Raw genomic sequence first — 27,605 nt, forward strand, 5'->3', positions numbered from 1 at the left:
ATTCCCCATTCAGATACTGAGACTCCTGAGAGTTGAGAAATTGTCCCAGGTAACTGTCCCTGGGCAAGAGGACAGCCGAAATGAAGAAGTCTGGGACCAAGTTTACAGGGTTTGGGCTATGGGAACAGTCAAACTACCATTTTCAATGTCGTCTCCAAGAGCTCCTCTTCCGTCTTCTGTCGCAGGCAGTGAACCATGACAGCTGAGGTGGTGGTTTTGCACCCAGCAGTGATAGCAATTTGCTGCAAAGATCACAGGCAACAACAGAGTTCAAGAGCGACAACCCTTCCCTCCATCAAAGAGGAAAGTGGCATTCTATACCAAGCCCAACTTGTACTAGTGGCAGGGAGCAGCAGAAGATGCTGTAGACCCGTGGGTGTGGGTTGCAGGTCCCACGGAGCATTGCCTCTGTTACTAATCTCAATTGTAACATGGATCAATTATGTAATCTCTTATCTCTGCTACCTTATCTCCATTGAAATGGACATAATCATCTCAAGCTGAATGTGTCAAGAAACGTGAGGTGGAGCTGGGATAGAGAACATGGAATCCTGAATTTCCTTGTCTGCTTTCAAATCCTGGTTGTTCCATTTACCGGCCATTAGGCAGACCCTGAGAGACACAAGACACCATCACTGTCCAACATGGCACCAGGCCCTGGCACATAGGAGGAGTGTGGTCACAGACAGGGCACTGTACTGGCTGCTAGGGCCATGAGCTGGAGTCCCAGCTCTGCCCTGATCACCTGCTGCCCTTGGCAAATCCCTTCCAAACCCTGTGTCGGTTTGCCGGGCTGTGAAACTGGGACGCTGATCAAGGTGTCTCCTTGCCCTTCCTGCTCAGCCATTGGTGCCTCAGTGATTCTAGGAGAACATTAGCTACAACCGACCACAAGAGAGACCCCTGAGGATTCAGGAGCATAGAGCCAAGGGGGTGTGGGTGTCCAGCTGGAGAGGTACCAGCCGGAGACCTACCTTAGCCAATGGCTTGACATCACCTTTCTTCACCAGAACAGAAGTGAGGGCCACGCCACTCTCAGAAATGGCCCGGTGGAAGAGGTTCTTGGCCAATGGAGACAAAACCTGACAGTAGAGTGGAGGGGAGGAGAGTTCATGCTCAGGAGTGGGGACAGTGACTCACTCGCTCTTCCAGGCTAGATCTACTCCACTATAAAACCAACACAGGACTGAGGAATCCAGTAGTGGGCTGACCCTCTGCCCACCTCCAGGCAGGCGGAAGTCTTCCTACAGCTCCCTGCACCTCTCATCTGGGTTTTCATCCCAGATCCCCCAGTGTCTCCTGAACCCAATCCCCAATCCCAGCAGGACCCCTCACACCCGAGGTTGTGTCTATGACCCACAACTCCTGCCCCATCCCTCCCTATCCTCGGCTCCATCCCTCCTTCCTCTGCCTGCCTCCTCTAGCCCACTGGACCACACAGTCACAAAGACTGTTGCCTCCTTCTTGGGCATGGACCAGCCATCAGACCACCCCAGAGGAATTCCCAGCCTGCTCAATGTCCATGTCCCCTCCACATGTAGGTCTGGTTTAGCCAAACAATGACCTCTGTCCACCTCTTCTCTCTGCCTGCCCTTACTCATAATTTATGCCTATTCCTACTTCCCAAGAGAAGGGATGTGAGTCCTTATGTTAAAATGAGTGGGAAGGAGAGAGAGAAAGAGAGAGAGAGAGAGAGAGAAAGAGCTCAACCAAGCGGGAAGAGGAGAATGCCACCATTGCAGGCTGCAACTGGAGATTCGTATGGCCCCGGGACACTAAGCTGAGCTCTGAGCTTCCTGGGGGCCAAGGAGAGCTGGTCTTTAGCTTTCTACCCCCTGATGCTGGGCTGTGAGTAGGGACAGTCCTGAATCCAGGTATTGTAATCAGAGGTATCCATAGCTGGATTGACAGGTGTCCAAGAGGTCTCATCTGCATCACATCAAGCGTGGGGTTGGGCCCGGTGCCAGGAAAACTCACAAGAACAGAGACACTTTCTCCTCCCGCTGACTCTCCAAAGATGGTCACAGAGCCTGGGTTCCCTCCAAAGCTGGCAATGTTGTCCTGGACCCAGCGCAGGGCAGCCAGCTGGTCCAGGTGACCCCAGTTCCCCGGGCTGTGTTCATCCCCTGTGCTGTGAGGAAGAGAGTAGGTTGAGGGTGGGGAGCAGAGATGTCATGCAGGACCTTCAGGACCACAGATGGGGCTAGGGGTTCTCAGTGAACCCTTAAGAATAAGGCTGGGCTTCAGCATCTCTGAGACCCTGCTTTCATTAGTACAGCATTGTGGTGATGTACGGTTCTACATTCACTCAACTGGCAACTATTTACTGAGCATCTACTGTATGCCTGACGCTGTCTTATGAGCTAGAGCACACCTGAGAGCAAAACAGGCAAAACCTGTGATGACACTGAATTCCCACTACAGATCACAAGCAGATAAACAGATACATAGAGAGAATATAATGATGTCAGGTAGTCAAAGTGCACTGAGGTAAATACAATGGAGTAAGGAAAAAAACAGGAGTGGGACAGGGGGTGCCATTTCAGATCCCAACCAGGGAATGCCTTTTGGAGGCAGTGACATTTGAGGTTTTGGAGGCAAAGACCTTCATAAAACAAGCACAATGAGCACATGAACCTTGTAAATATCCAAAGAAAGGAATTCCAGGCAGAAGAAAAAGCAAGTGCAAAGGGCCTGGGGCCCAGTGAAAGAAAGTGTAGGTCAGGAGGAGCAGCTAGAGAGGGCCCTGGGGCCTGGCAAGAACTTCGGCTGTCATGGTAAGGAGCATGGGAAGCCCCTGCAGGGTTTTGTGCAGAGGCATCGCATGATTCAATGCATGAGTTAAGTGATCACTCTGGCTACTGTGCAACTCAGCTTTAGTATAAAAGTGGCAGGGATCTGAAAGTGTTAAAGATGATAATCAAGGTGACAGACAGAGAGCTTTCGCTGGGCTAGGAGCCAGGGAGGAGGTGCAAAGTAGTGGACTCTGAGTGGATTCTGAAGGCGGAGCCAAGAGGGTTGTGAGAAAAGAGACAGTCCGGGCTGCCCACAAGGCCTTCTCCTGATCCCACGGGAGGATGGGGCAGCAGCAGCTGAGTGGAGGTGCGGTGAGAGGAGGAGGGGGTCTCTGTTGGGGAGGGGCAGTGGGAGTCAAGGATTCAGCTTGTCCCTGGGAAGAGTAGGGCGCCCTTTAGACAGCCAGGGGTGGGGAGGAGGCAGTGAGTGATGCCTGTGGGCTTCAAAGGTGAGGTGGGCTGGAAACAGGGGCTCTGGCTGCTCCCTGGGATCACTGGGAATTAGTAAGGAGGGAGAGGGAGACAAGAGAGGCCTGTGGACAGGGAAGAGGGGGGACCAGGAAAGGGGCTGAGAAGGAAGCATGTCACAGAGGCTGAGCGGCCATCTGCTGCTGCTGGGAGGTCCTGAGAGGTTGGGTGGAGAGCAGGGGGAGGTCATTGATGACCGCAATGAGACCAACTGAGTGGCGTGTTCAGGAAGAAACCTGACTGGCATGGATGGAGGAGAACCTTAGAAAAGGTTCATAGCAGTTGCGCCTTGAAGGAGATCTGACTCCTGTCCCCATGGAGACCTGATGGGAAGACTCCATCCTTGCTTCCCGCGCTTGCCAAATTTCAAGCAGAAAATGGGGTGAGTGGGTCCCAACACTCCTACAGGAAGGGGTCAGATGCTCCCACACCCCACCATCTGCAGCCCCCATTCCTTCATCCACAACATGCCCTGAGCTCCCTCTGTGACTCTGCCCCTTCCCTCCTTTCCATGAGAAGTCAGATGTGTCAACCTTCACCTGCTGGGCTGCCTGCTAAGTGTCATGACAGAGAAATGCAATGTGCTGGAGAAACATAGGTGAAGAGGAGATGAGTCTTTCAGTGGAGGTAACTGGGGGCTGGGTCTTGCAGGATGAAGAGGTGTTCTTCGGATAGAATAAGCATTCCAGGCAGACGGAACAGCACATGCAAAAGCTCAGAGGCAAGTGGATGAGTGGCTGGGTAGTGAGAGGGTAGGTAGTGTCCAATTATGAAGGGGCTTGGATGCCTTACTGTGGAACCTAGCTAAGCTCCCCTGAGGGCTGGCATGACCAGAGCTGGGTCCTAGCATCCTCGTTCTGGGGGCCAAAGTGCAGTGAGGAGAGTCCAATTTCTTACCTGAAGAATCCCCAGATGCCCAGGCGATATTGAATGGTCACCACCACCACGTTTTCATGGGCAGCAAGGGCCAGCCCATCATAGGTTGATGCTGCACCCACCATCAGCCCCCCTCCATGGATCCACACCATCACCTGGGCAGAGAGGAAGCAACATACCAGTTACAGGACACAGAGCCAGGGAGCACTCAGAAGATGTCTTGTTTGGTGACCTACCTGTTCGTTACAACTGAAGGAGGATGCTATCCAAAGTTCACCAGCTCCCAGCAACTTTGCAAAAGGCAATCTCTCTCCTGCATAATTCTCCCAACTGGGACCCAAGCCACCACCCTACTGCACATACCCTGGCTGTCCCTTCCTTTCTACCCAGCCTCCAGTGCCTCCTCCCCGAAAGGCTCTTGATGCTGAGAACATCATCATGGGCATAGCAAAGGCTAAGGATGCCCTCTTCTCCCCCTCACTCCCATCACCCTCAAGCCTGGACTATTCATGCACTCAGTGTACCCATGGGGCAGCCCTTGTATCTCAGCTTCATCTCAGTTAACTCTTTCATGGTGAAGTAAACTTCTCTGTGCATGAATGATTGTCTCAAGAAGCACACATGCCTGTGATGGTGTCTCTTCCTCAAATGCCTCCTTACGCCTCCGCATCCCCAAATCCTATCCACCCTGCAGAACCCAGCCTAAAACCCACCCTCTTCAGGATGCCTTCAGTCAATGGACTAACACTGTCGAGAACTTAGCATGTGCCAGGGACTCTGCTAATACCGGAGGATGAGAGTGGATACAATTCCTCATGCATGATTCTTGCATTTTAAAAGTCCACATAGTGGGGAAGAAGTGAGAGTGGCTAAAATAATAATATTGTAATAATATTATTCATGAAATATAAAAGAACTCGTAACATAAACTATGCCCCAAGTGCTGTTCTAAGCACAGTAAAATAAACTATACATTGGGTAGGTACTAATAATGTCCCATTTTCCAGGTGGGAAAATGGAGGCACTTAACCTGCCCAAGGTCCTACAACTCAAAAGTGGTAGCAGCAGGACTTTAACCCAGGCAGTCTGCCTCCAGAGTCCACATGTTGAGCTGCCCAGCACACTGCAGGCACCGGCCACAGTGCAGTGAGTCCACTGTTAGGGCAGGGGTATGAGCCTGCCTCTGCCTTTTTAGCCAGGGACTGAGATCTTGCTTAGTGGTCACCCTTGACGGATCATATGTGATGATTCCCATTTTGAGGAAACAGAGGCTTAGAGAAGTTAAGAAACTCCCAAGTCTCTCAGCTAGTCAAAAGCAGAACCAGGATTTAAACCCAGACCGTGTAGTTCTAGAGCCTGTGGCCATTCCTGGAGGTTCTCCTGCCTCCAGGTTCCCAGAGCCCTTGTTTCTCCCACAACTCTAATCCCTGCCTGCCTCCTGGGGAGGGATTGAGTGTGCATTCATCTTTGTGTGAAGACTGAGCCTGAGGGCTGGCCTGCAATAAAGTGCTGAAGGGAGGATATGTCTCTACAGCCCAGAAGGCAAGATCCTTGAAGGCAGGGGCTGTGTGGAGTGGATTCATGTTCCTCCTTTCCCTGAAGCCCCAGGTCTAACTGTGTATATGGGGCACTGAGTACACAACAGAAGAATGAATGAATGAATGAATGAATGAATGAATGAGTAAACCTTTCTCCCACTTCCTGTGTCTCACAAAGCACATGTAGGGCCAACTTCTAGTCCCACGTTCGCAGACCTGCTCCCCCACTCCTAGGCACCATGCCACGGTGCCCCTGGGAGACTGGCTAGACACAACACCCCTTGTTTTTTCACCCTGGGTGCCTCCTTTGCCAGCAGACCCTCCCCACCCTCCAACCTGCAGCTGGCGGGCTGCCCCATGTCCTGCCCTTCATTTATTTGGGAAATTCTGACTCACTGGGTAATCAGCCTTTGCCAAGACAATTAGGGAGGGAAATTAGGTACAAAAAGAAATCCCAGCTATTTGGCCAAAGGCAAAAGGAAGAGCTTCTGGGATTGTCCAGGCTCCGCCCCCAACATCCGTACCTGGACAGTGAAAGTTACCCCAGATGAATGTTGCTGTGCTGGAGAAAGGCCACATACAAGCTCAATGCCCTACTCCATGTCAAAAGCACTGATGTGAAGATCAGAAGACTTGAGCCAAAACTACCCTACTGGGTGACCTCCCCTTCCCTGTCTGGGCCTCAGTTTCTCTATCTGAAAAGGAAGAGTTGGGGTGTTGGCTTTTCTCTAAGTTCCTTCCACCACTAACATTGAAAATCATGTCTTACCCAATCTTGGTATCAGATTTTTAATCTAGTAACTAAAAGTAATCATTCTCATCCTTCTATTAGCCTGAGGGAGCTTGGAACAATTGAGATGTTCATTAAAGATGCAAAACAAACTCCCCCAGAATGCCTATGTCACGAGGGTAAACTGATGTGTGGAAAACCAGTGTTTCCTGTGGAGGCCCTGGGGTCTCTGAAACAATCCTGGCCTGTGCAGCTCCCTCCTCAAGCTGCCTTCACCCCCTTCTGGTCTGCCCCAGAAGATGCGGGGTACTGGCGCTGACACACCTTGACCAGGGGGTCCCACAACTTACCGGCAGCCTGTTTTTCTTGGTCAAGTCAGCAGGAGTGTAAATATTGAGGTAAAGACAGTCTTCAGAAAGCTTGAGAGGAATGTTCTCCTTTCGGTTTGTAAATAGCTCTGAGAGTAACTGCCCCGCCTTGGGATCTTGGGTGCACCTGGGGAGGGGGAAAGAAGAACCCCTGAAGTTCAGCCAGATCTAAGCGAGGTGTGTTCTAGGGCAGCGCCTTGGACTGGGAGGTTTAAGCCTGGAAATGGACTTGATATTTACAGACTCACGACATTGTAGTGGGTAGGAGGCTATCAGGGGCTTCAGGTGGGGGCGCTGGGACTCACTAAGGTCTCCTAAGACCAAGCAGAGTGAGAAGGGCTTCACACCTCTTCCCTTTCCAGAGCCTTTGGAACTCCCAGCATCAAGGAGGGGAGACCACCAATACACTGATCCTCCCTGGGAGGTGACATTTCTCACAATAGCTCAGGGGTGAAATCTTTGTGGGACAACATCAGGAGAATTGTGCTCTAGTTTTGTCTCTCCCATGCATTTATGGGGTGACCTTGGGTGAATTCCTTTTACACTCTGGGTCCCAATCTGCCAGGTCTAAATGAGCGGAGTGATTTCTACATGAGTCTTGCAGCCGTGACATGCCAAGATTCTACCATCTGCCTCTCCCAGGCAGTTGCTGTTGTGTTGCCCTGATGAAAGATCTCAAGGATACAACATAGATGAACACTGGTAATAGTTATTTAGTTCTCCCAGTGTTCCAGGCACTGTTTTAAGTACCTTTTGTATATTAACTCATTTAAGCCTCAGACTAGTCCCATTAGGTAGGTTCTATTATCTCCATTTTACAGATGAGAAAACTGAAGCCTAGGCAGGTTAGAGAACCTGACCAGGGTTACACAGCCAGGTAGATCCATGCCATGTGGTGCTTATACACAAGTATATTATAAGCAACAGTCCCAGATCTCAAAGTACCAGAAGGCAGGCCTCACCACCCCCACTAGGTACATGAGGAAACTGAGGCATTCAGGCTCTGGGATGACACAGCTCTCAAGTGACAGAATCAGAGCCAGCAAAGATGACTTCTTGATTCCATCCTGGGAAATTTTCCTAAGATCACCAAGTGCAAGAGGAATAACAATAATAATAATAATAATAATAATAAGACATTCCAATGTGAAGAAAGGAAAAAAGAACTCACTGGTCTTCAGATAAATGCAAATTAAAGAGGAAAATAATATTGCTGGTATTGTTATTATTATTTTGCCTGTACAATAGCCAAAAATATTTTTAATAATCCCAAGCATTGCCAAGAGTCTGCCAAATGGAGATGTTCATACATCAATGGGAGGAGTGTAGTTGGAATATTTTGGGAGGGAAATCAAACAAGAGATATATACTCTTTGACTCAGAAATGTCATTTCTGAGAAGTTATCCTAAACTGTTCATGAATGTGTATAAATGTTTCACATTCATGATGTTATATTATTAAAAACATCATATATAACTTAATGACCCCAAATAAAAGCTTGGGGAAATTAATTATGGTTCAATACCCAATGTAATGCAGCTTTTAATACCAGGCTGTGCTATTTAATGGCATGGAATTATGCTCATGATATACTTATAAATGAGCAAAGCAGGCATCCAAATTATCTCAATATAGCATTCCCTTTTAAAGAAAGAAAGTATAGCAACAGGCAAAGAAAGTGGAATACAAACAATATATTACGTCATAATACTTTACCATCTAAAATATTGATAGTTGTTCTCTCTGGGTGGTGGAATATTGTATGTGATCTTAATTTTCTTACTTTTCTTTCTCTGTATTTCCTAAATTTTCTGTAATAAGTATATATTACATTTGCACTCAGAAAATAAAAACAGTAAATATTATTTTTTAAAAAAGGGAAGAAAAGAAGGCGGCCAGTGGTGGGCTGCTGGAAAGCCTCCGAACACCTGGCTGCCGAGATGAGCAGGGTCTGCTCTGATGTCTGTAGGGTCCTTCCTACCCTGGGGAGTGATGGTGAGGCCAATTAGAACCTTTGGGCTTTTCTTCCCAGCTTGGCCAGGGTGAATGGACACACCTTCCATTGTTCTCCTCAGGAATAGGCACACCTGAGAGTTGAGCACTTGCCGAGTGGACACCTCAGTACACTTGCCACCCACACACCTCCTGGCCCACTCCTCTCCCCTACTATGTCAAAATTCAAGACAGCAGAAGTCATGGGATCCTTCCTTCTGATCTCCCTCACCTGCTTAACTGCTTCTTTGTTTCCAAGGCACTTTTCCTGTTCTATCATATCACATAATCCACGGAGTAATTTGCATATTGTTCTTATCTGTCTCCCCCTGCTAGAATGCATGCTCCATGAACCTAGGGATCTTTGCTTTTTCACTAATGGATCCCAAGAACCCAGAACACGCCTGGCACACAGCAGGTGCTCAATAAACATGTGTTAAATAATGGACTCCAGAATGCTGTGAGAGTTCTGGAATGTTCTTAAGGATCTACAATGATCTTAAGGATTCCAGAGCAAAGGATCAGCCCATCAGGGGACTGCCTTGACTCCTTCCTGCATCACTTTGAGGTGAACATCCCCAAGGACACATGCCGCAGCTTACATAGGAGGGTACGAGGTGGCATTCTTCACAAAGCTCCACGGTTCTGCAGGCTGCGGTGGAGTAAACCTCAGGGGTCCAAGAGGCGGCTTGGCAAAAGGGATTCCCAGGAAAATGGCCACTGGCTGTGCAAATCCTTCTAAGCTGACGAACTTCCCCAGCACTTTGCCATGCACGGTGTCCACCACAGGTGGTGAGGACGGATGCCCTGCTGGACATGGAGAAGAAATCAGGATGCATCAGAGGCAAAAGGCTGGACCCGGATTCCATGTGGAGTTTGCCGCTTTCTAAGTGAGTGACCTTAAATAAGTCACCTAAACCCTCTAGGCCTCAGTTTCTCTTGATGTACAATAAGGATGACGATCAATGTCCTCCCTAACCCATTGAGCTGGTTTAAGGGGCAAATTAGAATTGGAGGCATAAAAACATCCAGCTAAAAATAAATGCAAGAAGGAGAGCTACTAGGAAAGAACAAGACATTTAGCTTCCCCCTTAGAAGTCTCTGGAAACAGTTATCCATTAGAATCCTGGCACTGAGCCGCATGCTGGATGAGAGGATGAAAAAGGGGTGTCCCATATTCTCACAAGCACTGACCATTATAGGGAAGGGTCACATATACACCTGGGGCTACAGCTGGGAAGGAAGTGGCCGTGTCCTGGGAGAGGTACCCATAAGGCAGTCTAGGAATTAGAAGAGGGGGCAAGGCCTTCTGATTGTGGGCATCATGGAGGAGCTGGGACTTGCGGCAGGGGAGGACTGAATGAGGGGAGATGAGAAGCAGGGAGTGGTACACAGCAGAGAGAAGGGAATTTGCTGAGGCTCAGAGCAGCAGAATGCAGAGCCTGCCTGGGGAAGGGGGCATGGCCCACATGCACCAGGTGGAGTCTGTGGGGGAGTGGAAAATATTCCTGGAATGAGACCGCACATGTCAGGGAGGGCTTAGAATGCCAGGCTAAGCGCTTGAGTTTTCTTTAATGGACAAATAAGCAGCAGGAACCGTTCCAGGTAAAGGATGTGATCAGGTCAAGGAAGATTCTTCTGGTGGCCCTGGGCAGGTCTGCTCCATTCTTGCAGCACGGACAGTGTTTCCTCACTGAGCTGAAATTCATTTCCCACAGCCTCCGCATCAGTTCTGGTTCTACCTGTCATGGGACTATACTGGCCTGATCTGATCTGCAGCCTGTGGCCTTTCAGACACTTGATCTTGCTGCCCACCCCTCAGGTCCTATCTGGCTCCAGTCACCTCAGTTTGTCTGAGCTTCCCTCCTAGGAAATGATTTCCAGCCTCTTGTCCTCCCAGCTGCTCTGCTTTGGATACAGACAAGACGTCAACACCTCCCTCAAAGTGTGGGGCTAGAACAGAACAGAACAATTCAGCTTTGGTCTTAAAGGGGAATATCCAATCACAATGGAAACCCGTTATGGAAAGCCCAGTTACACAACAGCATCCATGTCTCATCTTATTAATAGCCAACCCTGCAATGTCAATATTTAGCTTCTTTTCTTTTGTTGTTGTTGCTAATTACAAATAATACTGAGATGAACTTCCTTGGAAGCATGTTTATCGACACAGCAATGGGTGGTGGCATTACATGTGGCCTGTTTTCTTGGTGATTTCCACCTTTTCAGCACTGTATGGGATTTCTGGTCTTCACCTGAAATCCTCCCCCCCCATCTTAATTATTTTAAAATTTTAAATAAAAAAAGAAAAAAATATGTAGAAATATGATGATGTCTAAAAGGTATTTTGAAAGACTTGGAGACCAGGCACAGTGGCTCACCTGTAATCCCAGCACTTTGGGAGGCCAAGGCAGGCAGATCATTTGAGGTCAGGAGTTCAAGACCAGCCTGGCCAACATGGTGAAACCCCCTCTCTACTGAAAATACAAAAATTAGCTGGGTGTGGTAGCATGTGCCTGTAATCCTGGCTCCTCCAGAGAGAGAGAAGAAGGAAAGAAGGAAAGGAAAGACAGAAGGACGGAAGGAAGGAAGGAAAGAAGGAAGGAAGGGAGGAAGGCAGGCAGGCAGGCAGGCAGGCAGGAAGGCAGGCAAGTGGGAGTGAGGGAGGGAGGGAAAGAAAAGAAAGGAAAAGAAAAGACTTGGTCCCTGACCAGAGGTGGGAGAAATGGAAGGGAAAGAAGACCAAAGAGCTGGCTTGTAATGCTTGATCCCTGTTTACACAGGCTCGGTGGAGATGTCCGTGGGATATCCAGGCAAGATGATGCCACAGGATGAGCGCACTTCAAAGCTGGAAGGAAGCCTGGTGAGGGAGCAGGGCAGAATCGTCTCCTGGACTGTGAGGGTACATACGGTGGATGTGTATGGCTTCATTGAAGATGCCAGTGTGAGAGGGAAGAGAAAAAAAACAAAGGTCAAACACAGGGACCACTATGGCCAAGACCAAAGATCCATCAGAGTAGGGGAGAGAGAACGTTCCCATGTCTTTGAAGCCCAGGGAGCAAGAGGGTGAGGAACCAGCTAAGATTGCTGAGGACTTCAGGGAGTTGGAGGAGGGTCGAGGCAGAGAAGAAACCACTAGGCTGGTCATGCTCAGCTCAGGGATTCCCTTCAACAGGATGAGGTGGATGGCAGCCAGATTGCCAAGGGTGAAAAAGTGGGTGAATGGGGGGAGACAGAAACAAGTGTGAGAACAAGAGCAGTTGCTGCTGATGTTATATGAAGCATGAACATGGTGGGCACCTACTATGTGCCAGGCATACATTCCAGTATTTTAAATTAATCTTCAAATAAGCCTTGCTGGGTAGGCATCAACATGCCCATTTTACAGAAGAGGAAACTGAGGAAGTGGAGGCAGCCTGTATGGTCTTCCTAAGGAAGGAAATGGATGGCATTGCCAGGAGTAACCAGAGGTAAAGGAACATTCAGTTCCAAATAGGCTTCCTCTCTTCCTCTGCCCTTCCCCACAGTTCCAGAGCTCTCACAGTGTCAGGCTGCCAGAAGGAAGACAGGATGCAGACGGGGCTGGGCTGTCAGGATTCAGGACCCAGAGACAGACCTAGGCATGATTTTCGGGTTGACCCTGAGCAAGTACATTTCCCTGTGTGAGTCTCAGTTTCTCTGTCTATAAAATGGCACAGGGGTATTTCGAGGTCCCTCGCTGCACCCCTCTATGTACCATCTGTTTTGTTTTCTGTATTCTGATACTCTGGCATCTGAGGCCTTGTTGACCTTGGAGAAACTCTCCCTCCCAGGGTCCAGCCACCCCGGAGCCCACACCCCAACCGCCTCTTTGATCGGGTTGCCATGCCCTGGCCACTACCCACCTGCCCTAATCATGCCAGGGCTAGGTACAAAACAATTAGGAACAGTCCCTGTGCCCCAGAGCCCCTGAAGTATCCCAACTTGCCAGTCCTCAGCGTGCCTGCCCTGCCTTTCCTCTTCTATCCTTGGAAGCCACAGTAAAAGCCCCTTGGCCTCAGATCCCCCCTGTCCCCTCCCCAGGCTCTGCTGCTTCCCCTTGTGCCCCGCGCACTGGTGTCCCCCTCCTGTTGAGAACATGAGTAAGAAACTGTCTTTTTAATGGCAAGAGGTCCTGATATAGTTGCCTGACCACAGCTCAAATTTTCTATTCATACACTACATTTTTAAACAATGCCTTTATTTATCCACCCCTTTTTCGTGCTTTCTACATACCAGGCGCTGCCAAGAGTGCTTTAGAAACAACCACCCATTTCCTCCTCACCAAAGCCCAGTGAGGTAGGCAGCACTGCCACCTCTGTTTCAGAGAGGGGGTAACCCAAGCACGGAATAGCTCAGTCCCTTGCCTGAGGACACACAGCGAGGAAGCGCCCAGCGGGGACTCGAACCCACGCACTCTGGCTCCAGAGTCGATGCTCTTAATATTATGTTGAGCCGCTCTCCGTTATCCAGCCGTAAGGGGACTAATTAAGGGACAGCAAACTGAGCTGCCCAAATTTCTCGTGTGTGCGGCCTGAGGTGGGCCGGCTGTCGGCCTGCATTTGGGCGAGCAGTACAGGGCGATCTCAGGATGTTCACCCTCCCTGCGTCTCCGCGCGGGCCAGGCTGGCCGGGCTCAGCTGCTCCAAGTCCAAGTCCTAATATGGAAGTCGTGCCCCGCCGCAGAGCCGGACCTGTTGTGTCTTTGCCTTTCTACGCATCTGCGCCCACCTCGGCCCAGTACAGGGATTTCAAAAAGTGCCCCGCATATTTGATTTCAGAAGGACTCACCCCAAGCCGCGGAAGCAGAGAGAGTGGCCAGGATAAAGGCACGGAGCCACATCGTGGAAGGGCGACAGTTCCCGGGGCCTGCGAGGTCTCCGTGCAGCTCAGACGGACTGTGCTGTCCAGCCCTGGAGCCCAGCCCCGCCCAGAGTTACCGCCCTGCGCTGCCAATTGCCTAATCCTCTAATTGGGAGAGATCAGAAAAGCCCTCCCTTTCCTCAGATCTCCCTGGGCTTCTAGTGGGGCCTCAAGCCACGCCCACCCACAGTTTACCCTCTTTCACCAAACCAGTCTGGACTCTACTCTCAGATTACAGAGAGCTGTAAACTTGTCCAACTACTTGTTACATAACGGTTCACCCTTGCAGGACTCTAACCTCAGTGCACTGTGACGGCCCCCAAGGGCCCACACCAGCAGGCAGATGCTTTTAGGCAAAGGGAAGCTTTGATCTGAGGTCCTCAGAAACAACTGGAAAATGTTAGAGCCACTCACACCTCACAGCTCAGCTGGGTAAGTTAGGACATATCTCAGCTCCCAGGGCTTGTGTTTTCATAGCTTTCCAGGCTCTCAAGCTTGGAAGCGACCTTAAATTTCATCGAGTCCCCTTTCTGAGGCCTGAATTAGCTTCACAATATCCTGCCAACTGGCCCAGCCTCCTGTCACACACCATCGGTGTCAGAGAACTCACTACTTTCCAAAGCAGGGATTTTTGGACAGAATGTAAAAATGAACTCCGTCCCCCCATAGTCCCTGGCTGTAATCATCCATCCATCCAAGTACCCATCCATTTTGTGAACATTTACCAAAATGCTTGGCACCTGGCCATGTATAATGGATACAAAGACCAATTCAAGACATGGTTCAGCTTCTCAAGGGTCTCACCATTGTAGACAAGACAGATGGGGTGGAGGAGCAGTAGGGGTGATGTCAAGGCAATGTGAAATCACCAAATTAAGGGGATACAGAGTGCTGTGGGCACACCTGGAAAACTGTCATTTACAAGCTGCTGGGGACACAAGGAAGTCACTCAAAGCCTCTTTCATGGGATTATTAAATGTCCAACAATAGGGAATTCACTAAACACACTGTGGTACCGCTGGCTAAGGAAATACGATGTATTCACTCAAAATAGTGATGTGCACAGCTATGTATTAACAATGAAGACAGGATGCGTTGTGAAAGGAGAAAATAACAGGTTATAAACTGTTGCGCAGTGTAGGCAGTTCCTCAAAAAGTTCAACACAGAGTTTCCATATGACCCAGCAATTCCCCTCCTAGGTGTCTACCGAAGAGAACTGAAAGCATGTCCACACAAAAGCTTGTACACAAAGAGCAGTGTCATTCATCCTAGTCAAAAAGTGGGCACAACCCGCATGTCCATGACCTGATGAATGTGTAAATAAAGTGTGGTGTATGCGTGCAGAGGCATATCATCCAGCCATAAGAAGAACATGCTACAATGTGGATGAATCTGGAAATCATTATGGTAAAGGAAAGAAGCCAGCCACAAAAGGCCACATGTCGTATGATGCTTTTTATGTGTAATTTCCAGAATAGTCAAATCCACGGAGACAGAAAGTGTTTGACAGGGTCTGGGGAAGGGGAAAGGGATGAGAATGCGGAATAACTGCTAATGGGCATGAATTTTATCTTGGGGGTGGTAAAAATGTCCTGGGATTAAATTGTGATGATGTTAGTGCAACTTTGGGAATATACTAAAAACCACTAGATTGTACACTTTAAAAAGGTAAACTTTATGACATGTGACTTATATTTCAATAAAATAATGAAATATTTTTGAAAATCTAGATAGGTATAATATGGTCCCGTTTTGGTAGTAACATATGTCTTTATTTGCATAGGAAAATACTGGAAGTCTATATATCTAATTAGAATTACAACAGCCATTTCCTGGCTGTAATCTTGTCAGTGTTTTACTTATTTGCATTTTCCACTTTTATTTCTTCATACATTCATTGACAAATATTTACTGAGAGCTTACTGTGTGGCAAACACTATGCCGAGACTTTTGCATGCAGGATCTCAGTTCTCAAAATAACCCCGTGAGATTAATGCTGTCTCACAATCTTAAATTGATTTCTGTTGTTCAAGCCACCCAGTCTGTGATATTTTCTTCTGGCAGCCTAAGTAGACTAATACATAGGCTCAACTCAATTCTGTTATTTATTCCCAAAAGAAACTAAGGCCCAGAGATGGGGAGGGATTGCCTAAGGTCACACAGCGACTCAATGGCAAAGTCAGAACCAGAACTTGAGGCTTCTGCCTTCCAGCACAGAGTGGCTGGCAGCCATTTCTCTTGCTTTTATACATCAGGAAGATATTCTAATCAGTAGCCTTATCTAAGGCAAATTGCCTTGTCAGCTCATTGACCCAGGCTGAGCATGGTAGGGCTGAAGGGATAGAAATAGCCAGGGGAGGCTGGGCACTGTGGCAACCCTTCCCGCTCGGTAATCCTAGCACTTTGGGAGGCCAAGGTGGGGGGATTGCTTGAGAGAGGAGTTCAAGACCAACCTGGGAAACATAGTAAGACCCTATCTCTACAAGAATAAGGAGAAAGGAAGGAGAAGAAGGAGAAGGAGGGAAGAAAGAAGAAGAAGAAAGACAGAGAGAGACAAAGAAAGAAAGAAAGAGAGAGAGAGGAAGGAAGGAAGGAAGGGACAAAGATGGGAGCCAGGTACCAGGTACCTGGGGAGCTATGTTCTACTTTCCCAATGTCACTTGGCAAGCCTGCCCTTGTCCAGGCCAGACCACTATTGACATCAGGAAAGATTGGGCAACCAGCAGCCATAAATCACATGACAGTCCCAGAGCTGCTGATGGATTCTTGCCCAAGGCCATGAGTTGTAGCTGAAATGAAGCTTCTGGAGACCCAAATTCAAAAAGGCATGCTCATTAGCACTCATTCTAGCCACGTGCAGGCTGGTGAGGGGCATTCTGTGATGGGAATGAGGATGCTCTGACAGCATGAGAATCAGTCCCCAGAGCTAACTGACTCTACAAAGGTTGACCTGAGCTTTAGGGTTCCTCCCTTACTTTTATCCAGGACAGAAATCTGGCTGATAAACTGCATGCTAATAAAAAGCATCCCTATCTCTATCCACAAGGGACAATCTGGGTGGTCCTCCTAAATAGAAAGCAAGGCTAGTCCCACTCACTCAGCACAACACACACACGCACACACATGTGCACGCATGCGCATGCCTGTTAACCATCCTGCCCTGTTGCCCTAGTCAGCTGACCTTTGCAACCTGGGAAACAGCCCTGGCTCTTGGCTTATGAAGATTTTGTGGTGCTGTGTTCACAAAATATAAAAGATAAGGATTAGTTCTTCTCCTGAACCACTGCTCAATCACATGCCCGCTTGTGACACCAGCCAATTGTGCAAACAGAATTTTTTGGCCACTCCTAGGTTTTGCCTGGGTCTGGCTGCAGCCTCTGACACCTTTTTCTGCTTCATGATGACTCTGCAGATTGTGATGGGAGAGGCTGGAGCCTACCAAGCCTTACAATAGATCTAATTTTTGCTTAATACATATAACTCCCCTGCAACACTTCAGCTGTAAGCAATATGTCTCTTGTTTAAGTGGCAGTTGGTTGGTGGGGGGCGGGGGGGATATTATTGTTTTCCCTGGGGAACACCCTCTGGTTTCCCATGTGGAACTATATGATGTGGAAAGTAAAATCCGAGGAACTGGCCTTAACTTCTAAGCAGGGGGTAGGACTTGGGAGAGGGGGCATATCTGGGGGCTTCAAATGAACTCCCCCAAACCTCTCCACCTCCATCAGTTTACTCAGCAGATATATGGAAAGCTCGTATTAGAGCAGGCATTGGGCGCACCAAGCCCATGTCCTGCTGGGCCCCTCACTCAGCTTTGTCTCTGAACTATGGGATTGATCAGGTGCAGATTTTGTGGTGGAGAACACTGAACTGGGAGACAGAAGTCTCCACTTCTGGGTGACATCCACTGGGTGACATTTGGGAATTCCTTGTGGAAAGGCAGGGGGTGGCTCTGGGGGAGGGGCTCTCTCATGCACCCTTCACCGTGGCTCCACACTCTATGAATCCTGGATTATACGACATTCTCCACTGCAGCATGGGCATATGCAGTGTTTCTGGAACCTCACTTATTCTCACACTAATATCATGGTTTTTTGCCTCATCAGCATATCGTCTGTACTTCTATGAACAGTTTTCTTTAAATGAAGCACTCTTTTTACTTTAACATGCTCACTCAAAAAGGAGACTTTATACCATTTCCATAACTGCAAGACCTGTATAACCTGCCATAAATTAGAGGTATGCATGGAAAATGTGTGACTGCATTTTTTAAATTAAAACGATGGTAAAAATAAAAACTTACATAAAGAAAAGCCAGTAAAAACACTTCTAGTTTACAGAAGTGTATAACTGAAAAAAGTCACTCAATGGGAAAAGTGAACCATTGAAGGCCAGTTAGTTACATGAAAGCAGGGCCAGCCTTGATCGCCGTCATGACCACCAGGTAGGTGACAAGGCAAGGGTACCTACCTTTGGCAAGGATCATAGTCACCAAGGTCATTTTCTTCTGCTTCAGGGAACATCTTCCTGTTAACATTCGGTTCAATGGGCAGAAATTGTATTATGTTTACACCTTCCCAGGACCACGATGCTGTGTTATACTTAGGGGTCAGACTCCCTGGGGTCAATCAGGTCCTAGGACTAACTGGTCAGAGCATCTGGAAGAAATTTTGGCCTGGTCATGGGTCATAGAGGAAGGAGCTGTGCTCCCATGGGCATAACTAGTCACCCTCAATGGCTCAAACAACCCGAAATCGGGCCATGTACATTCATCAGGCAATCACCCTGTGACTGCTGAGCAAGAATTATTAGTGAGAGTAGGGTAAACTATGGTAGCAAATAGGCCCAGAATTTCAACGGCTTATTTTTCAATTATGTAAAGGACTAGAGTGTTGTTCAGGTCCACAAGGTGGCTGTCCTCCATATGGTCATTCAGAGATCGAAATTAGGGTATTGGCAAACTTTCTCTATAAAGGGCCAGATAGTAAGTACTTTGGGCTTTGCAGGCCATGGGCTGTCTGTGGCAACTGCTGTGGTAGTAAGGCGGCCCATAAACAATACCTATGCAAATGGGCATGGCTGTGCTTCAATAAAACTTTATTTTTAAAAAGACAGTAAGCCAGATTTGGCCCTCAGGCTGTAGTTTACTCAGTCCTGATCTAGGCTATGGTGGCTTTGCCTTCCTTCACTTATGGTTTCTAAAGTTGCCATAGGTGTCAATTGCCTGTCACCTGGAAGAGGCAGGAGCAGAAGTGTGACCATGGAGCATTTGTATGGGCCAGGCCTGGCTGTGGCACTCTCCACTCCCACTCAGAGGACATTGGTGAGAACTTATTCACATGTTCAATCTAATTGCAACCAAGGCTGGAAAATGTAATCTGGCTGTGTACCAAGGAAGGTGGGACAGATTTTAACAGACTGCCAGCAATCCTTGTCACAGGTAATATCCATTAAACCATGGACTTGATAGTAAGGGGTTCTTTTTGCTAATACACAGCAAAATAAATAAACAACCATTCTATAAGTGGTTTCTAGTTTGGGCGCCATCTAAAATGATCTTGCATAACTCCAGGAATAAGTGCACCACACTCTGATAAACACTAAGTTTTTGCATTTCTTTGATTCAAATCACAAAAGCCTGATTATAAACCCAGATCCTATTCATTAGGGCTACTCTATTAAGCCTTCCTTTAGCCTGTTAAGAATAAAATGGGAAAAAAGATGATTCAGAAAGCAATGTAAAAATTTAGACACAGAAAAGTGAAGATTGAATTATAATCTGGAAAGAGCCCTGTAAACTCAAACTATAGATTACATTATAAGCATCCAGGTGAATAGAGTGGCCTCCATAGAGATGCATGTTCTGTGTGTTTTCTTGCCCTGAGTACTATCAATATTCATATATGTTAATGCCCAAAGCTGTGATGACTCTTCATGGTACCAGGTATTGAGAGATGGGCAAAATTTGGGGAGGCAGAGAAGAAATTAGCATTGGAACAAGGCAGATTCAGGGGCTTCTTGGGGAGGCCAGTTGGACTAGAAGGGTGAATGTAGGACAGACAGCTTCAACGCCAAGCCAAGGAGAACAGACTTCATCCCTGGACAATGAAGAGACACTGAAAGGCTTTAATTCTGAGAATTGCACAATGAAGGGCATTTCTGAAAGTAGAGCCTGGCAGAAGCAGCCAAGCCATCTGGAGGGACCAGTGGTTACTCTCAAGGGGAACCTCCTACACACTCTTCGGGAAGGTGGAAGATAAAATTCTCCTTTTCAAAGGTGCCTAAGTCCTAGCTTGTGAAAGCTTGGCTTTGGGGCTTACACAGGACTCAGCAAGCATAAATGACATAAGCTTCTCCAAAAAGCTGGACTGCACAAAGGTCTGCCCAAATCTCAGGATCTACTGGTGTTGGCTCCGTGTTCTCACTTTAGAAGGTCATGCAAGGGACAAAATCTCTAGAATCCTTCGTGGGCTGGGTCACAGCTGAGATGGGAAGGTTGTAGTCCTCTGAAACTTCCCACATAGCTGTACTTCTATGGAGGCCAGGACCACATCGGGGTGGGTACAGTCCACAATCCCCCTCCATCCCACCAATCAGGTTCCAAGGGGTCTTCACATCCACAAAATACCATTTTCCCAGATGAATAGCACACACACCAAGACACGCAAATTCAAACCAGATACCCAAATGGCATTTATTGAATTTGCAAAGAGTTTTACCACTATTCTTTTGGCGGTAGTGCCTAGTGGCAACAATATAGAAAACAAGGAACTTTCACCAGTGATGTGAGAGATCAATTAGTTCAAGCTTTCTTGGGGGCAATTTGGCAAAATCTATCCTAACATTTCAAAAAGGCATCCCTTTTGCCCCAGCTATTTTTTATTAACCATGTTCTTTATTTTCTCCATTCTGACACTTTGACATGCAGGGCTTTGCTCCTAGAGGGACTGCTCCTCCCATGGTTAGCCAATTGCTAGAGATATAAGCCACTTGTCTCTTAGTGTGCCTTCATACATAAACTCACTGATCCAGAGCCCACATCCCCAACCACCTCCTTTATGGGGCTCTCCCACTCTGAACTAATAGCCTCGCACCCTAATCACCCCAGAGCTAGGTACCAGATGGAACAGCCCCAATGCTGCAGAGCCCCCTGAAATTGTTCAAACTAACCACTCCTAAACCTGCTCACCCTGCCTCACCTCTTCCTTCCCAGGGAAACCACAGGAACACCTTTTGCCACATCCCCATCACCACCACCTTCTGATGGACTCCAGCGTTGTCTGTGCAGCCTCCTGCTCCCATGGCATGGAGTGCCCCCTTGTCTTGTCTTGGGATCTGTGAGTAGCAAGCTACTTATTCTTTCTTTCTTTCTTTTCTTTCTTTTTTTTTTTTTTTTTTTTTTTGAGACAGAGTCTCGCTCTGTTGCCCAGCCTGGAGTGCAATGGCACAATCTCGGCTCACTGCAACCTCTGTCTCCCAGGTTCAAGTGATTCTCCTTCCTCAGGCTCCTGAATAGCTGGGATTATAGGCACCCACCACCAGCTATTTTTTTTTTTTTTGTATTTTTAGTAGAGACAGGGTTTCACCATGTTGGTCAGGCTGGTCTCGAACTCCTGACCTCAGATAATCCATCCACCTTGGCCTCCCAAAGTGCTGGGATTATAGATGTGGGCCAGCATGCCCAGCCCAAATTGCTTTTTCAATGGCTGACATCTGATCAGTGGGCCTGCCACACCTAAATAATGATAAAACCTTTATTTTAAAGCACTATTCTCTAGGAATAATTCTGAATGAGCCCAAAGATATATGTATCAGGTGGTCACCTCAGTGAAGTTGACAATAGTACAAAATAGGAAATCATTCGAATGGCTGACAATAGTAGACAGTTAAATAATTTATTGAGTATTATACTATGGGATGCAATGTAGCTGTCAGAAAGGTAGAAAAAATTGTTTTTAAATGTTTGTGTAAAGGAAAAATGGTTTACCACTTCCTGTAAAAGAAGAGGGATCCAAAATTTTTTATTTCCCCCCTCCAATTATCCTTAAAAAAACAGTGAAATAAAGTTTTTAAAGCTACAAACCCACATTGACAAACTGTGAAAGAAGAAATGACAGCATTTTGGACACTGAGAGGCCAACAGAATGACGATAACTAGTTTTAGAACAGAAAAAGGAGACGTTAACTCATGGAGAGAAAGACACCACCATGCACCTATGCAATCAGAATAGAGACAGAAAAGACTCTCTGGGTTTAGGGGTATTGGATACCTGTAAAAGTTGGGGTGTAGGTAACCCCCACTTATGCCCATGGGGAGTGCACCTCTCCCCTTTTTAGCTCCACCCCAAGGCCAAAGTTTCCTGGAGGCTCTTTGCCTCTGCCACTCCTAGAACTGGGCTGACCCCAGGAACTCCAACCACCTAATTACAACAGAATATCGGAAGGTCCTTGCCAGATGTCAACATAAGATGATTTCTGTCCAGAGATCTGAGTGTCAAAAGGAAGAAGTTTCCCAAAGCTCATGTAATGGCTGCAGTAATGATGACTCTTGATGAAGTCAATGCCTGGCCACCAAACAAGCTCTCATGATGGTGGACAAGTTTGTCCCTGCCTTCATATTACTAATTGGCCATCAACAGTCCATTTTTCCCATTGAATAACTTATTTTCAGAAATGTGCTTCTATAACTCAATTGTTGCATGCAGTGAAACTAACGGAGGAATTATATAGTGATGAATAAGAATCAAAGTGTACCAATCCTTCTAAAAATACCGAAGGTATCAGCCAGAGTTCTGTTCTCTCACATGAAAAGTTCAGGAGGTAAATAGAGCTTGAAACACAATTACATAAATAAATGTAATAAATGAAATAAATAGATTAGATAAACAATAGATAGATGATAGATAATTGATAGATGATAGATAATAGATAGGTAGGTAGATAGATAGACAGACAGACAGACAGACAGATAGATAGATAGATATTTTATGGCATTATCTTCCTATAAAGAGAGAAGTCTGCTTCCTAAACGTCAAGGTAGAAAAGCTGTCCTCCAGGCACCCACAGTGTGCTCCAGCAACCTTGCCAACACCAGCCCTGCTGCCTGTGGGCTGGCCCCCTTGCCCCCATTGTTCAGGGTCACACTTCCACCACGCTGTGGCTGGCCATCCCCCTTCCTACCCATCCTTTAATTTCAGACTTGAGCTCCACCCCATTCATGGAGCACAGCGAGCTCTTTGCAATGAATTTGCTTGTATTTTGAGACAATCAAGCGGCAAGGTAGGTTTTTTTCTCCCCAGCCCTTCCCGTCCTTGGGAATAATGAGGCACACTCTCGATACAAACTTTTAGCAGAGCATACGGGGCAGGACTGAGTGGGATCTGTCCCTGCTGGGGGAAGGGAGGCTCATCTGGTAGATGCATTACCTGGGGCAGCACCAGGTGGGGCATCTACCCAGGTGCAGGGCCTGAGCCCGCTTCCCACCCTCCCCTGCAGCTCTACCCTGGGGTAATCTGGACTGAGTTGGTCCAAGGAGAGGAAATCCCTTATGTCCCTCTGAGGTAGGCTCCTGGAGACTTAATGGGAAAGTCCAGGAAGTGGAAAAGGGAAAAACTGCTGGCTCCAACCTCTGTTCTGCTAGTGAGTTTAGTCTTTTCAGTCAGACATTTCAGGGAGTGGATTCTACCTTTTCCTCTTTCCAAATGTTACAGATGGAATGGATAACACTATATTGTATTGGCTTGTATATAATTTAACTATTTGGCATGGTCTTATTGTCAGTCCAAGTTCTGCGATGTCACACCACCAGCATCTCACGAGCCTCGGAATAGAGGGAAGCGTTTTTCCTTTGTGATAATGCTGCCCTCTACTGGACATCAGGAAATTCACAGGTGAAGACCGACGTAGTTTGTCCCTGAAGTTTTGCTTTGATTTAATTTAATGGATAGGGTTCAAGATTGTTAAAAAAAAAAGGGGAGAGGGGAGAGGGGGAGGCAGTGGGTCCTGGAAAAGTAAATTGTTTATTTTACAATAAGAAAGTGGTTAAATATTTTATTTTTTTTACAATGGTGGAAAATTAGAAGTGATTGTGAAAATGATGTGTACCTGTCTTGCTGGTGAGTAGGATGTGATTTGGCGCTTTAGGAAAGTGAATTTGTAGAACTCAAAAATATTGACTTATAAAGGGCATGGCCATTGACCCAGTCCATCTTATGCAAATCTGGATGCCATAAATAATATTTAAAAGTAAAAATACTGGGGTGGAGGTTGCGGTGAGCAGAGATCGCGCCATTACACTCCAGCCTGGGAGAAAGAGTGAGACTCTGTCTCAAAACAAAAAAAAAAAAAAAAAAGAAGTCATTCCCAATGTTGCTCATCAAATTATGACCATAAATATCCAGGATAAGACTAATGGCTAAAGAAACTGTGACACATCAACACCAGGCAGAGAATAAAGCAGGTTTTTTTGTTGTTTTGGAGAGCCTCTAGGAACTTGAAAAATACATATGCCACACTCTTAAGACCCAGTGGTTCTTAATCGGGGTGTTCATTAAAATGCCAGAAAACTGAAAATACTTCTAGGTCCCATCCAAGGAGATTTTGCTTCCGATTGACTGGCTAGTGGCCTGGCCATTGGTATTTTGGAAAAACCCTCCAAGTGATTATTTTACTTACATTCCAGATAGAAAACTCTAAATTAAAGGGGGAAAAAACAGACACCAAGTGGCATTTAAATAAATGTCAACTTTAACTCCACAAAGCATCTGATTGCATGTGGACAGAAAGAGAAGGAAAGAGGGCCCTATATCTGGATAACTTAGAAATGTGCTCCCCCTAGCAAGATATCTACCAAAATTAGAAACACATTTGAGGATGCTGGCACTGCGAGCAATATATAAATGATGCGTGTAATGTCATTTAATATGATCGTATTTTTAAAAATGAGTTGAGTGGTGTTTTCTAGCTGTTAGTTTTTCCAAATATCAATATAGAAATTAGTCTTCTGCAGCTGCAGAGGCAATTCAGTTTCCAGCTTGCTTTCACGGCCTAGAGCCATAAAATGGCCCAGAGCATCTCTGATCCACCCCTCCCACAACCACTTAATCCAGAGACAACCGAATGCTTTGGACCATCTGATGAGAGAGGTAGCTGCATGGCAGTAAGAGTCCTGCTCTGAAGTGAAAAGAGCCTTAAGGCCTGGTTTTGACTTACTGCTAACTTGCTCACACTGCATATTTGCTGAGTGATCTTGGGTGAATCGTTTCACCTCTCTGAGGTTCACTATGAAATGAGAGGTCATGGGTCCAAACTTAAACACCTTCAGAGGTTGGGTAATATCAGTGAGTAAAATAGACCAGGCACAGCACACAGGGGTATGGTGTGGACTGTGGCATGTTGAGAACTTATGCCTCTGTAAAGGGGGCAGCCACCACTCAGTTCCTGCAGATTACTCTATCTTTGCTGAGGACAGTTGCACAGGTAGTACACTGCAGAAGGGTAACACTTTAGAGAAGGTGTCATTTGCATCATAAATGCAGATATTTATCCATGGCAGTTTCCTGGAAGATGTCTGTAGAAGGTTTTGAGGAAGGGGCACCTTGTAATTTGCATAAAAGGTTGTATGGACCACCAGAAGTGCTGGTTATCATGTGGGAATGCAGCTCGGTAACAGTATCTTCTGGGTTTTCTTGTTATTGTTGTTTCCTGAAGAAGCTGGAAATATGGCATTTAATGTGAAATTTTCCTAATTTAAAATTTGCTGGCAACAAATTCCAAAACACGTTTAACGTCGTGTGAGCCAAACGAAACACTTCAGGGGGTCTGATTCGGGCACTGAGTTGGAGATCTCTCACCCAGATGAGTTACTGGCATCTCAGAAACCCTCCTATTGTATGCATCTTATGTAATCTTGAAGCAATCACGAAGAAAAACTAATTACCCTGGTGAATTATATGGATATAATATGGATTATGTGGCTATACAAAGTAAGAGTGCATCCTTTGAATGATGGTATTTAACATTCTCCCTACCCTGTGACTAACTTTGATTTGTCCTTTCTTAATGTGAATGCTATTTCTCCAGAGAGAGCCTCCTAAGACTTTAATCTCACTTAGGTTCCCTCCGTTATGAGATATCCACTGGCGTGAATGTTTGCTTAATGTCTGTTTGCTCACTCTTTGGTAGCAGCCATGTTTTGTTCACTGCTATATCCCTAGTGGGGATACGCCTGGTATATATCAGATGCTCAGTGTAGATTTATTTTTTATGTTTTTATTATTATTATCTTATCTTTTTTTTTCTGAGAAGGATTCTCGCTCTGTCACCTGGTCTGGAGTACAATGGTGTGGCCTCTGCTCCCTGCAACCTCCACCTCCCGGGTTCAAGTGACTCTCCCACCTCAGCCTCCCGAGTAGCTGGGACTACAGGCACACGCCACCAAGACCGGCTAATTTTTGTATTTTTTTAGTAGAGGCAGGGTTTCACCATGTTGGCCAAGCTGGTCTTGAACTCCTGACCTTAAGTGATCCACGTGCCTCAGCCTCCCAAACTGCTGGGATTACAGCCATGAGCCACCCTGCCCAGCCAGTATAGATTTATTGAATGACAGATTCATCTCGACCCCACCAGGGAAGCTTCATTTCTTCTTGGCATTGCTAATCTGACCCTTGATGCCTAGAATTTGACTTCTAGGTTTTTGATTCTGGATGATGGCAGCTTTCCATGGCTGAGGATACCCCGTCACCCACACATCTCTCTGAGCCAGAGAAGAGACCCAGCTCAAACCCGTGACATCCAAGACATCCATACTTGGCTTGCGGCTGAAGCCCCAATGGGTTGGGGTTGGGGGACTTGCATTTTGGGTAACATACACAGACACCTTCTCTGATAGAAAGTGGGTGCTGGGGGCATGGGGAGTGTCATCAGCACAGAATTAAATTCTGCCCCCTTATACCTATTTTACATTCTGATTTTATTTCATATGAGTTACAAAACCATTATTATGACAACTAATAGGCCAGCCCTCTTCCAAATTTATTGAAGAAATCTTGTTGCCTTCCAAGACAAATTGCCCTTTTTGATGTTGAAAAGAATTCTGTAAGGATCATTCCTAAGTCCATAAAATATCAGCGAAAGAAGCTTGTTTTGCAAAGATCCCCATAGAAAGCAGCTGAGCTCAGAAAGAAGCTAATGATTGCGGGAGAAATTATAGGAGGAGAAGGGAAACCAAAATCACAGAAAGATAACTTCTCAAAGAGCACAAGAGAAAAAGAAAGGCTGGAGGAGAGAGAGGACAGTTAAGGAAGAAAGAGGACGGTGGAGCGTGTCGGAGGCAGACAGGATCAGGGGGATGGTGCTGGTCCAAAACTCCACCTGCGGTTCTTTGAGTCTCTGTCCGAGGCTCATGTTCAAGTCCAGCTGCAGGTACTGCTCAGTCAGATTATAAGCTGGCCACAGAGACAGGTCGTTCCCATTAGGATTCCTGGAAGGGAGAGCAGAAACAGGGGTGAGATTTTCCTCCTCACACCCCAGGCCTTGGCATGGGGGAGACCGGGAGGTTTACTTACCCGGTTCGAGCAAAGGTAGCCCAGTATTTCATCATCTTCCGGCTCAGTAACTTCTCCTCCTCCGTGGCTCCTTCTGAAGGAGATAATCACAAAATGCTGCTGCTCTGGGTGAGGCTCGGGAAGCGCCGGGTGCCTTGTATTTGATGAATCCTTTTCACACCCCTCCTCCCACTGGAAACTTACAAGCCTACCAAGTCACTGTACCCATTTTATACATGCAGATACTGAGGCTCAGAGCAACCGGGACCTGTCCAAGGAACTGTGGCTTCCGAATGGTGGAAGCTGAACACACATCTTCCCTGTCCACCCCGTGTTCCTGCAGCCAGTCCCATGAGACTGCAGGTTCCCTGGGGACACAGACCAGCTTGCTCCCTCTCTCTGTCTCTTTCT

The 27,605-nt window shown here is 47.0% G+C and overlaps 2 protein-coding genes across 3 annotated transcripts in view; both read right to left on the reverse strand.

Moving 5' to 3' along the window:
* The window catches only part of CES1 (carboxylesterase 1), a 30,092-nt gene extending 16,221 nt beyond the window's left edge, over positions 1–13,871 (reverse strand). The window contains exons 1-7 of one of the 2 annotated variants that reach the window (XM_055364289.2): positions 13,578–13,871; positions 9,371–9,575; positions 6,758–6,902; positions 4,161–4,294; positions 1,978–2,131; positions 975–1,082; positions 138–242 (exon numbers count right to left, since the gene is read on the reverse strand). In XM_055364289.2, coding sequence (XP_055220264.2) covers positions 138–242; positions 975–1,082; positions 1,978–2,131; positions 4,161–4,294; positions 6,758–6,902; positions 9,371–9,575; positions 13,578–13,629 — 903 coding nt within the window. In that variant the 5' untranslated portion in view covers positions 13,630–13,871. Of the gene's footprint in view, positions 1–137; positions 243–974; positions 1,083–1,977; positions 2,132–4,160; positions 4,295–6,757; positions 6,903–9,370; positions 9,579–13,577 lie in introns of both variants that reach the window. The other variant, XM_055364288.2, reaches the window with a different exon arrangement.
* A 13,009-nt stretch (positions 13,872–26,880) lies between these two features.
* Positions 26,881–27,605, reverse strand: part of CES5A (carboxylesterase 5A) — a 28,890-nt gene continuing 28,165 nt past the window's right edge. Inside the window, 2 exon segments of the mRNA XM_019011408.4 lie at positions 26,881–27,130; positions 27,216–27,288. Of these exon segments, the coding sequence (XP_018866953.4) occupies positions 26,881–27,130; positions 27,216–27,288 (323 nt within the window).

The sequence above is a fragment of the Gorilla gorilla genome, chromosome 18, assembly GCF_029281585.2.
Source record: "Gorilla gorilla gorilla isolate KB3781 chromosome 18, NHGRI_mGorGor1-v2.1_pri, whole genome shotgun sequence".
Classification (NCBI taxonomy): domain Eukaryota; kingdom Metazoa; phylum Chordata; class Mammalia; order Primates; family Hominidae; genus Gorilla; species Gorilla gorilla.